The 12300-nt window shown below is 41.6% G+C and overlaps 2 protein-coding genes across 2 annotated transcripts; one reads left to right on the forward strand and one right to left on the reverse strand.

The window, feature by feature from the left end:
* The first annotated feature begins 4 nt into the window (after nt 1-4).
* Nucleotides 5-2610, forward strand: churc1 (churchill domain containing 1). The gene is made up of 4 exons (XM_044049158.1): nt 5-181; nt 1464-1599; nt 2046-2116; nt 2246-2610. Exons 1-4 carry the CDS (start codon nt 143-145, stop codon nt 2333-2335), a joined length of 336 nt encoding a protein of 111 aa, XP_043905093.1. The 5' UTR covers nt 5-142; the 3' UTR covers nt 2336-2610.
* Nucleotides 2611-3229: 619 nt separating this feature from the next.
* Nucleotides 3230-11787, reverse strand: ttbk2b (tau tubulin kinase 2b). The gene is made up of 15 exons (XM_044049156.1): nt 11588-11787; nt 11023-11145; nt 10789-10936; nt 9718-9791; nt 9465-9605; nt 9209-9313; nt 8826-8891; nt 8642-8734; nt 8430-8555; nt 8167-8324; nt 7744-7933; nt 7238-7452; nt 6675-7143; nt 5011-5696; nt 3230-4434 (listed from the first exon to the last, which is right to left on the reverse strand). The coding sequence occupies exons 2-15, from the start codon at nt 11089-11091 to the stop codon at nt 4089-4091; spliced, it is 2886 nt and encodes a 961-aa protein (XP_043905091.1). The 5' UTR covers nt 11092-11145; nt 11588-11787; the 3' UTR covers nt 3230-4088.
* Between the last annotated feature and the right edge of the window lie 513 nt (nt 11788-12300).

Below are 12300 nucleotides of genomic sequence, written 5' to 3' on the forward strand. Positions count from 1 at the left end.
ACTATGTTTTGCCGATCTAATACGCTGCAGGGACTGTCTGAAAATGCGGAAGTGGAGTTTTTAAGCTTAAAAAACATAGCGCGTTGCTCGTTGTCGTTTTTTTAATCGTTAACTGATTTAGATAAAAGGTTTAAATTTAAAAATGTGTAATGGCTGTGTACATAAAGAGTATCCGGACCGGGTGAGTGCTGTTCACTGAGGAACATACCGTTTGTCGTGAACGATAATCTTACTCGTAAAAATCGGGAGCTACTAACGTTCATTTTCCGTGATGCTAGTTATTTAACTTCCTCCAATGCTTAGAATAAAAACCTTTAGAATGTCGTAATTTTAGATTTTATTTTATTTTTTAAATCTGGTGTGAAGTTTATAGTGACTTGTAGTGTATTTTGGTGTATGCATACTCTCCTCCCCCCTTCTCTAAATTTTAAATATCTTTAAAACGTTAATATGATAGCTCTGCAAGTGTGCATGGTTTACTGTCAGAGTTGTTCATATATCGCATGCATTTTTGCCTTAAAGAAGATAAAGCACTGTCTTACTCCCATTACTGTAGTAGCAGGAAGGGTGTGGTGAGGAGAGAAAAAAGGCAATGACTATTCATAGCCACCAATCAAAATAAATTATTGTAAGAGTTATGATGTTCATAAGTTGTTCATGAGTTTATTGATCTTATTTTCATGTGACAGAGCATCGTCTGATTATGACACAATAATTAGAGGTTGAACAATACAGGGTTTTCTTTGGCAGATGGCCAGGGGTTAGGGTTCTGATAAAATATAAATGTAATAATATTAAAACGATTCAGAAAACGTGCTTGGATTAAACATTAAACAGCAGCACTTATGTAATACCTCTTTCAGTCTGTCTTATGTGATTTTAAATACAAATAATCAGCCTGATTCATCAACCATACCAATGAATTAGTCTACCTCTTGAGTAACGGTTCCATGGAGTAAGAGACACACTCCAGTATCTAGCACTTTGTTTTTTTATTCAAGAAAGTTACACCAGCAAAATTCTGTCTAACATTATACCTAACATATAGACCTGCTATTGTGCTATGATAATCATCAAAGGTACAAAGGTCAACAGTGGCCTTTAAAGTTAATATTAAAGGTCATCATAGGTCCACAATAACACACTATAATTTGATTATGTCCTCATAATGACTGAAATCTGATTTTACTTGTGGTTTATTACCTGCTTGTTAATTGTCCTGTTTTCTGGAAATTATAGCTTTTTTCACTGTATTTATTTTCATTCAATGTTTTAAACATTGAATGAAAATAAAAAAAATAAAAAATCTTACCATCATCAGTTAATGATGAAACTGTTTTATGTGTAGCTGTATCACTTTGGAGGCCCTTATTTGAAGTATTGTTGAACTGTGTTGTGCTATACCGATGGGTGTTTGTGTTATTTTTGCTTCAAACTAAAAATGAGATTGATTCCTTGCTCAGGGGAACACCTGTCTGGAGAATGGTTCCTACCTGATGAACTACCTGTGCTGTGCCAGCTGCCATCAGAGGGACTTTGTACTGATCAGTAACAAAGCCACAGCGGACGAGGACGGAGAGGAGATCATCACATACGACCGTGAGGCTCTCTTCTTTTTGGCCCCAGCGAGGGAGTTACACATCACAGCTTTCTAAACAAAAACATTTGAAGTCAACTACGAGTCTCCCCAATTGATTAAGTTTTAACCCAAACAATCAAAAGTATTTGGACGCCTGACCAATACACCAATAAGGACTATAATGACTTTGCAGTACTTTAACATATAGTTGGTTCCCCTTCTGCAGCTATAACAGCATCCGCATTTCTTGATTTGGAAGTGTTTCTATGGCAATGTGCCCTTCTTTAATGTGTGTTCTGGCAATAGCACAATATGTTTCCACAGTAGTGGTCATTGTCAGTAACCCCACTTTCCAACAGGGGGGAGACATGGCATGTTCCACCTGGGAAAGAAATTATAAAACAAGCCACACAAGATCAGAAGTAAAGATAATGATAATGATAATAATTGTAATTTTTCCTTCCAGATGTTTGTAAAAACTGTGACCACGTCATCGCCAGACATGAATATACATTCTCTGTTGTCGATGAATATCAGGTGAGTAATGCTGTAGGCTTTATCTACTGCAGATTCTAATTTGAGGAACACAAAAACCTGTTACAGAACTTAATCTAACATTATTCAGGGATAGTCAATCTTTTAATAAGTCTGCACTGTATTGTACAGGAGTACACAATGCTCTGTATGCTGTGTGGAAAGGCAGAGGATTCCATCAGTGTGTTACCGGATGACCCCAGACAGTCTGCTCTTTTTTAAGCCTCGAATGACACCAAACCTGCAGGTCATCGCTCGCGTTTTACTTCAACTAACACCAACACTGGCGTGCTGTTGGCTCCTCACCTCAGGTCACAACCATTTGTATGGTCCATTCACAATTTAAGCACATATCCTGCATTAATTTCTTTGCTTTTTATGAACTACTGTTCTGGTATAGCAGTTGGGCAGAAAATATGGCTTTTTTTCAGGTCAAATTACTTGTACTCTGTATGTTACTATGAATTGTAAATAAAAATTGTATCTTGCCTCTTGGACCCTCTGATTTTGACTCTGTGAATCTGAATAATCGTAAATGATAAGTCTTTAAAGTGATCAGGAAAAACAACCTACCTGTATCTTTCCATACTAGATTACTCATAAGTAATACATCTCGGTGCCATTTTAATAAACACTCATAATTCTAAAATTATTTTTATCTTCTTAATTTAATTTTTAGTTTGTTGGGGCTTATCCCAGTTTGGATTCACTAAATTAATTCACAAGTCTAAGACAACAGAATCACTCTCCCAGTCTACCTGTAGCTGCTTTGTCAGTGTTTTTTGTTGTGGACCATTTTTTATGATTTATCTGATCCGACAGGGCAGCCACACATGGCGCTATTTTCTATTTTAACTAGAGGGAACACAGAGATGCATATGGTCTATCCAGAGTAACAAGGAAACTGCTAATGTCACTTTCTGTTGCCGTGAATGCCACAAACCAAATTCCACTCAGTTGTGTTTGGGTTGTGGCAGAAATCTCAGACATGGTTAACGAAACCAAACCTGTGAGAAAGTTAGGTAATGGCAGTTTTAGGTGAACTAACCCTTACATTGTGATCTAGCATTTATTCAAATGTACAATTTCTTTTAAATAAAATGCAACAACAACAAGTCATGATGAAAAGGTTCCCTCTTTAATCTGCTTTTGTCTCTTGTCCTTTTCCTGGGAAATAAAAATGCACTTTGTTGTGTCTACAGCATATAATATGGTGTATTTTGATCAGAAGCAGTTGAATAAAAACGCAGATGTTTTAACCGATTGTAAAAAAAACCAAACAGAAAAATAAACATTTGCAATGATACTCATGCACTTACAATACAATACTGAAGTATGAGTGCACTTACTGTACATTTACATTCTAATATGCTGATGTCGTTCGCATGGCAAATATAGTCTAGCAAAGTAAACGCGCACTACAACACTGTGATTTGCCAAAATTATGAATTTGTTGGTTATATAGTAGAAATGAGCGGTTTTAAAGGAGTGAAGTGCCCTTATCTTGGTATTTTGTTTGTGGTCTTATTTACTATTAGTCTTCTTACAGTGAGTGCATGGTTTCTGTTAGTGTACGTCATAATCCTAATAATACATTATCTACAATTAGCAGATAATTTTTTTTTTTTTTTTACATCCCTCAAGTATTCGACATGTTTTTGGTCTCATATACAGTACGTAGAGTCTTTGAGGAAAGAATGAGATGAGAGGTAAGAGTTGGCAATCTTCTGTTTTTCCCCCCCGCAGGTTTTCTTCACCTTTTTTTGTTTCAACTGCAGTTGATCAAGCGACGTCTTCAAATATTGTGAGAGCCATGTCCAATAGATGAATAAATAAATAAATACAATTTATCATACATTTTACATTACATACAGTACAAGTACATTCCCTCAAGTAAATACTGTATTTACACATGCTATCAGTGGCTGGATGTGAGGCAGCCTCTCGCGTCAGTCTTTTTCTGAGTCAAACGCAGTCATCGAGTACCAGAACCTTTACCTTCATGGATCAGGTGTCTTCCTCTGGAGCTGTGGCTCCACTGACCCGGACCCGGACCAGACCCGTCTTGTGGGTGAGCGTGCCGAGGAGGGGACCCGGACAAGCTAGAGGGAGAGCGGCTGCGCCCCGGTAGTGTGACGCCTTCACGCAGTTCCTGGCGGGAGGGGGAGGAGCTTAGTGAGCGCTGCAGGGAGGAGGAGGAGCTGCGGGGGCGGGGAGGGGGGCTGAAAAGCATCCCGCTGCGGTCTTGCATCAGCTGGGTCAGACTGGCCAGGAAGTCTGCGTCACTGGTGCTGCTGGCACGCACTCGTAACCGTCGCCGCCTGGAGAAGAGAGGACACAGAGACATTGTGATGACAAGGCAGTAAAATGTCTCATCCTCCTCGTTCTACAAATCTTGAATCTTGAAAAAGAATATTCTTCAAAACATTAATAAAGTTCTATCTGTAATCTTTACTATTTATTTGATTGCGTTTCTTTACTTTTACAATCTGCAAATTGTATGCTGCAAGTATAAGGGATTGTAATTTAATTTCTGCATTTATCAGCCTCCGTGGTAAGTGTTCAGCTTCTGAGCTTCTGTCAGAGCTTCATTAAGTGACTGCTAATCTAAAATCCTCCTGCTTCAAATAAAATTAATTCTGCTGTCCACTACTGTTAAAGTCACACAAAATGAAATTAAACAACTCGAATCACAGTGACTGTCATGTTAGTGACACTGCCTGTGGAATTAAACAGCACTCGACGTTGCCACCACAAACTACAGCTGGCAACCATTTTAGTCTCACTTGAAATCTGAAGAATTAATACATCAATCATTCATCAACTAACAGAAACTGACAAACATTTCTTTCACTAAGTCCCGTTCAAAAAACACCATGACTGTGCAGAGCTCATACCTACTGTCCACACATGGGCGGATGGGCGGTTTTCCAGGGGGCGGCCGAGGCAGAAACCTGCTTGTGAGTTGCTCGGGTATAAACGTGGCACTCACAGGACGTGGAATCTTACTTTTGCTACCTGATGAGGAGGACAAAGAGAGGGGGTCTTCTCCTACACAGTCAGACCTGGAGCCTCGCTCGGAGGACAGTTTGTCTCTAGGCAGAGTGCAGGGCAAGTTGTCGCAGGACAGAGATGGAGAAGGCGAGTGGGTGGGGGAGCCGGGGACCGGACTGCTCCAGCGGTGACGCCTCTCCATGTTGAGGTCCGGGGGAGCAGTGGCGTCTCGTACTGGGATTCGGCTCAGTTTTGGAGATGAGGAAGAGTCTCTCCTCCTCAGCACAGCTGGGGGTGGAGAGGAGGAAACCGTGACAGTGCTCTCCACAGCGCCTCCCACAGTGTCAGCTTGGGGTTGCTGATTGGGCTCTGAGGAGCGATCAGGCAGACCAGAGTCACTCTCTGGGTCTCTGTCATTGGTCAGGTGAGCTGTGGGGCCTTTGGCTGGACATGGCACCGAAGCTAACTCCGACCTCCCTCCGTCCTTTATGATTTCTTCCGAGAGTCTGTCAGATTTACTACATGGAGCCTCCATTGGAATCGCATCACTCCGCTCTTGTACAGGTGACTGTGGTCCACAGCTGGACGTCTGAGAATCGTATATAAAACATGATGTAAACACTGGTGAGGAAATTGCGAGCTTGAAAGATGTTTTTGAAACAATAAAGATAACAAGTGAATGATAATAATTTCCTTTACTTTTTAAAACTCATTAAACACATGTGACCTTAAGGTCCAACATGCGACATTGTTCCTCACAAGATGACAGAAAACAAATATTACCTATGAAAACACACTCATCTGCCAATTCTTCAGGAAAACCTGTTCAACTACTTCTTTAACACCAACACCTGCTGGAGTTCAAACCAAGAATCAAAGTGGCATAGAAAGGTGATTAAAGTGACTTTGAACATGGCACGATTGTTGGTGCCGTGCCGTCCCATGCCACTGTAATTTTCACACATCACTATCTCTAGGGTTTACAATGAAGAGATATCCACTGAGAAGGCTGTTTTCTGGACAAAGACATGCCTCGGAGGACACAGAAAGGCAACAGTAACTCAAATAACCACTGGTGACAACCAAGGTACGCAGAAAACCATCTCTGAATACACAACACAGCAGCAGAAGACAACTCCGAACACCCTATTAAATACACATAAAGACTATTCTCCCTCACATTCATGTCTTTTTAACTCCAAGAGTCCATGAGATTTCAGGAGCTCTGCTTGAACAAAACACGGATAGTAACAGGTCTATCTAAGCATGGTGCATAAGTTTAATGACGTTGGCCGCCATGATGGCATTTGTTTTGGTCTGGTCAACTGCGACAACTAGTGAAACTCAAGTATTGCATGAATAATGTCTATTACATTTTCTGTACATGTTTTTACTCAAAAGTCATTACACAAGTGATGTTCTCAAGATTTATTTGTTAGCGCTTCTTAATATTAATCATTATTAATTATAAACATTTTCACCTTCAGATTTATCATTGAAATAGTATGCAACTAAATATGTACTTTCACTTGTTCTCAGTTACAACAAAACACTTGGTCACTCCTACCTGGTCTATCTGGGGTCTTCCCATGATGACAGAGGGCATTTGTCCCAGCATGCCTGGTAGCCTCCTGTGGCCCAGTAACCATGTGCCAGGCATAGCCATCTGAGAAAGCACAGGGCTGCTTGGTACTGCAGAGGAATGGCCCTCATGTGGCTGAGAGGAGTGGTTATCAGTTTCTGTGGGTATGTGGATGGCCAGCTTGTCCTCCTGTACGGCTTCTGCTGTAGGTTTGCTTCCTCCAGAACCGCTCCCTTGCTCCAGCTCCAGCATCACCCACTCCTGCGAGTCTCCCTCTTGGGGCACAGGACTGAGGTTTACAGCCACATAGCCACTGTTCACTGCACCCTCTTCAGGATCAGGGGTTGCTGTGCCAGAGTGGTCCTCATTGCAAGATGGCGTCGGCTGTCCCTTTAACCTCTCAGTGATGGATTTCTCTCCGACTTGCGAAAGGACTGGACGCTGTTTGCCCAGACTGAAACAAGAAATCATAAAACGTTACCAAACAGTTCTGCCTGCTTTTCTTGTTTTTAAATTCAATTTTATTTCTTGTAATTTGTTGTACTAACTAAGCCTCGAGGAAGCGTTCAATGGTGGGCTTGGGTTCGGGTGCGAGCCTCTTTTCGAACGCTAAGCTCTGACTGTGTCTTATCCTCCGGAGCAGCGGTGCCGCCCGATCCAAGAACATGGTTTCAGATCTGACCCGCCTAGGAGAACTCTGCATGGAGCCTGTGTTGGGACTCTGGTTCCCCTGGTTCTGACTGTGTTCATCCTCACTCACCACCTGAAGAAAATGCACAGAAAATGGCTATATATTGTAACTGGTATCCCCAAACATTCATTCCTTTAAATGTGCTAAGGTTTCAGGAAGACTGTGGGTGAGAATAGATGAGCACCATGTAAGATTCTATTCAAGGTCAAAATGTTATGATGTCTTTTCCAGCAGAAGAAAAATGTAGACTAGAATTTAGATTTATGTTTTAATTTACCTATAGCACAGGGTGTCGTTTATGTGCACACATTTATAGAAAAAAATACCACAGCAGTAGTTAGGAACATTTACAGTTGCCCTGACCTTCCTGGTTATCTGCTGAGCTTGTTTATGGTTGCGGTTGCGGTCCATCTCTTCCCATACATCTCCACCTGGGGTGGTCGGCGTGGGGATGGGGGGGCAGTTGTCAGCATCACTGAGGCGCTCCCCTTGCAGGACATCCTCAGTGTTCTCCCGCTGCAGCTCGCCCGGCAGCACTGAAGCATTGGCCATGCTGTGGAGGAGAAAGAAGGTCGTGATGCCAGTTCCAGATCACAATTTAGAGCAGTGATTTTTCTGTGATATCTGACTATGCGTACTTCGAATTTTCAAAAGAAAAAAAGCTGCAGATACAGTATATGTCTGAACACATGTCTAAAAGCATACAATGACAGTTTACATAGCACAAGTTAAATAGCAACAACAAGCCTAAAGCACTTTAAAATCTAAATGGATAAATGTAAGCACCCCAAGTACGCTGGTGTGAGGCGGGTGAGCTGCTGAGCAGTGGTGGCTGTGGCAGTGATTGTCAGCACATCTTCTGAATCACATTTCTCCCAGTCATAAGGGTCATTCTCCAGCACGCTGTGGCTCTTCATAGCATTCTCAAACACTGACATCAAGAGCTGTCACAGACAAAAAGAACACACGGACATCAGCGTTTGACAGCAGGGGAGAAAAAAAATCTATAAAGGCGGAGATAACAACATAATAAACAAAAGATTACCAACCTGATAATCAGGTTTAGTGAAGTAGTCCAAGGTCAAGATATGATCCAGGAAACCACTGAACTCAGAAGGAAGATGCTTCAGCATGAGCCGATGGTCATATGTGTCTTTAAGATTTCCAACTTGTTCCTGGGGAGAAGTGGAATAGTAAGACTTTCAGTCAACACACACACACAGAACTAACAAAAACTACAAGTAATCATAAAGACACACACTTTGTCTTTAATTTTCCTCCAGGGAAGTTGCCCGACCGTAAACTCAACCAGCATGTAGAAGAGGGACCAGAGGTCATCGTGACGACCCATTTCCTGCAAAGTCAGACACAGAAAGGTGAGGAAGCAAGTAAATTATAAGTGACTTGAACAAACTAGACTGCTGTTATTATGTGTCTCTGGTCACCTTATTCTTATGAGCATTGATTGAAGCATACCGCACAGTTCCCCTGAATCCTGCCACAGGACGAGGCTGAAAGAAAGAAAGAGAGTGAGTAAAATACACAATAATACACTGTGTTTACTTTACAAAAGGTTTATAGAGACCATCAAGTAAGAGCACTGCAATGTACTATATCGATACACACTGCATCAAAGGAAACAGGATGTAAAGTAGTTTTTTACACTTTGGAGTTAGACAAAGACTTTGTCCTCCACAGTGGACACATTTTTAAACTGCTTTTTTAGACATGAAGTAATTTACACAGGTTGTAATTTACAAATTTACACATTTACACAGGTTATAATTAACTAAGCAATGCTTTCAAGATGCTGGCACAGAGTACTTACTGGACGGACTTCCTGGTTAGAGTTGGTAAATTGACGGGCCAAACCAAAATCAAGCATGTAACAGCATCTGCAGGTACTGGCTAGTCTTCCCATTGCAAAATTAGACTGCACAGATATAAACAGAAACATGTTAAGATTAAACAGTTAACTGACAGTCACATGATGAACCGTGCTATATAGGAAAGTTATAGTTATGTTGGAAAAATCGCAACAACAGAAAACGTATCAACCATAAAAGGGATTGAGTTCAACTTACTGGTTTAATGTCACGGTGCAGGAAGCCAACAGAATGGATGCTCTCAATTGCTTCTAATATCTGCTTGCCAAGTCTCAGAGTTGTAGAGACAGTGAAGGTGCCACGGGTCATGGTTCTGCGCAGATCTGCCAAATTCCTCCCCTTAAGACATGAAACCATTGTAACATGTCATATCCGCGACACAAAATGCTGTGGTGTCAGAATCGAATCAAATACTTAACCAGCAATCTCTAGTTTATAAAAGATTTCCTACCTGGAGTTCCATCACCACATAGTTGAAGCGATCGTTCCTGCCACAGCCCACGAAGCGACACACGTGGTCTTTGCCTGTCCAGGTAATAAGGTTTATGGATGACACAGGAAATAAAGCCGCAATACACAGTTTGTAAATTTCTGTGCATTAAAGATAAAATATCTGTGTGCAAATGTCATAGCTCAGTTGATGGTATAAATTTCAGTGTTGATAAACAATCTCTAATTTGCTCCATAAACATTAGCTCTGAAATTACATAAAGAACCCATAAGGACAAATAACATGGAAGCTAGTGCATAGCAGATAATGCAGGTGTTTAATGCAGGGTTTCTACAGTACTTTAATAGAAAAAAAACACCTTACATTTCTTATTACTTTTAGCAAATAATCAAAACTTTTTTAATTCATTTTTAGAGGGGAATTCCAAGCTGATCCCGTTTCAGACTAGGAGTCAACCAATACGGGTATTTCTAAGGCAGAATCTGACATAAAACATTAGGAATCAGGGCAGCTCATGGTTGATATATGCCAGTTAACCTGATTAAATATCAGTGCTGAAAAACTACAAACAATACACAAATGTGTTTAACGTAAACATTTACTATATGATAATACTTTATTGTCAGAACATAAGTGAAATTTGTCTTGCAGCACAGCAGCCTTGTTTGAAAAAACATATGGGACAGAAAAATTACAGACATAAATACACAGATATTATTGAACACACTGTGTTGCAAATCTGCATTTTGTATCTACACTGCAGTGCAGTTACATTGTCACATGAACTTTTAGATGAAATGCAGCATTTGTCAGGTTACTAAGAACAAAATTGACTAATGTCAAGGCAATCAGCCAATGCCAAAACAAAGGATTTAGTAAAATAGCAAAAATCAGCCCAACTATCAGCAAAACTATCAAGAGCACGTTGATAAAGAGTTGTATCTATTGATATCATGCTGAATAGCCTTGGGATCATTTACTAACTACACTGATGAACTGTGTCCATATCTGTGCCAACACATTGCAGGAGTTTCTGTGATTTTTCAATGGCAGGATGACAGCATCACTCACCCTGCAGCTTCTTGAGCACAGCTACCTCCATCTTCAGCACCTGCTTGGGTTGCTGCGCTGACTCCACCTTCAAGGCAACAGTGGCCTGGCTCAGCTGATCCAGGACCTCGTAAATCTCCCCAAACCCGCCACCACCGATCTTCCTCGCCTGGTGTGAAGAAGATGACTCGTTGTCAAGAAGAACGTGCGATCCTAATTTTTGACTCTCTGTGATTTGGTGAAATGACCACTCACCACTTTCCATCTGTCCCTGACCACGTCTGCCACTGACAGGATGTCTGTGTGCTCTGCAGCCCCACTCATCCTGAGTGCTCTCAGCCGCAGCCTGCACCTGGCATCAGCGGCGCAAGACCCTCACTGAAACACCAGAGAATTGATTTAAAAACACTATTTATTTATTTTCTGATTCACACAGTCATACCATACGACTGGGCCTCCGCATGATTAAAAACATTCCAACTGACTGTAAAGAAACGTGTGAAGAATAACTGAAACGTTAGCCACACCTCGCGTCTTCAAGTGTCACGGATGACGCTATCCTATGCTACCTAATGGTCAATAACAGCAGCTACTCTTTGGTTATTTCTTGTGTGTTTTAGTGTGTGTCATAATAAAGACCCATATGGTAATAAATGGAGAATGACTGCTCGTTTGAGAGGATTAGTTGTTAAGAAGCTAAACTCGTAAAGTGACCGCAGCAGCAGTGGCAACGGCGGCTCCGGTGGTCCTGTAAACAAGCTAACTAGCATGTTTGCTAACGTTGACCGTTGTATATCCACCCTCTCTCGTTCGCTCTTACGTCGCTTCGTTGCGCCAGAGTGGTCGCAGTTAGCGCTCACAGTTCGTCCCCATGCTCCCCGTCTGACAGCTCATTCGAGGCGGTGGCGGCTACTGCGAAGGTAACGGACCATGGCTGGTGTAAGGCAGCTAGCTTGTTAATGGATGCGGAGACTTGAAGATGCCCCGTGTGCTGGTTCACAACAGCAGCGGCGGTGACGTCACGACAGGGAAAGACCAGCAAAGTCCAACCTCCGTCATGAGGAGCAGCATCACTGCACTAAAAAACTCTCTGCATGACACGCGGCGTGACAGGGCACAGTGTTAATAACATTGTATTATCACCAGTACCTTCAGTCATTGCTCAAAATGATCAATCAGGGGCCGAGTTGCTTGTTTCACCAAATATCACCTTTACTCTGCTGTAGTCCTCACAATGATTAAAGCTCCAGTGTGCTACTTCTGTCACCAAAATGTTGCATTGCTGGCATCACTGCAGAACAAGCAGAGTGATGAATGAAAGACAATAAAGGCACATTTCCACTGCATAGTTCCAGGAACTATAGAACCAAGAACCCGTGGCGTGCACAGACCTTTGGAAGGGCCGGGGTGGAAATTAAAAGGGAACCCACTGTAGGTCACCTTGTTTTATTTATTTGACCTGGTGCAAGAAGCAAGTACATTTACACATATAAGGAATTTGACTTTAAAAACAATCAATTTTTATTTTGCTTT

The sequence above is a fragment of the Solea senegalensis genome, linkage group LG17 (assembly GCF_019176455.1).
Source record: "Solea senegalensis isolate Sse05_10M linkage group LG17, IFAPA_SoseM_1, whole genome shotgun sequence".
Classification (NCBI taxonomy): Eukaryota; Metazoa; Chordata; class Actinopteri; order Pleuronectiformes; family Soleidae; genus Solea; species Solea senegalensis.

What these genes read in the sequence shown, in the direction of transcription:
- churc1 (XM_044049158.1), top strand. Translation starts at nt 143, where the DNA reads ATGTGTAATGGCTGTGTACATAAAGAGTATCCGGACCGG. An exon ending in GGAGATCATCACATACGACC is followed by an intron (nt 1,600 to 2,045) that starts GTGAGGCTCTCT and finishes TTTTCCTTCCAG; the next exon opens with ATGTTTGTAAAAACTGTGAC. An exon ending in CTGTTGTCGATGAATATCAG is followed by an intron (nt 2,117 to 2,245) that starts GTGAGTAATGCT and finishes TGTATTGTACAG; the next exon opens with GAGTACACAATGCTCTGTAT.
- ttbk2b (XM_044049156.1), bottom strand. Translation starts at nt 11,091, where the DNA reads ATGAGTGGGGCTGCAGAGCACACAGACATCCTGTCAGTGGCAGACGTG. An exon ending in TCAGGGACAGATGGAAAGTG is followed by an intron (nt 10,937 to 11,022) that starts GTGAGTGGTCAT and finishes TCTTCACACCAG; the next exon opens with GCGAGGAAGATCGGTGGTGG. An exon ending in GAACGCTTCCTCGAGGCTTA is followed by an intron (nt 7,144 to 7,237) that starts GTTAGTACAACA and finishes TTCTTGTTTCAG; the next exon opens with TCTGGGCAAACAGCGTCCAG.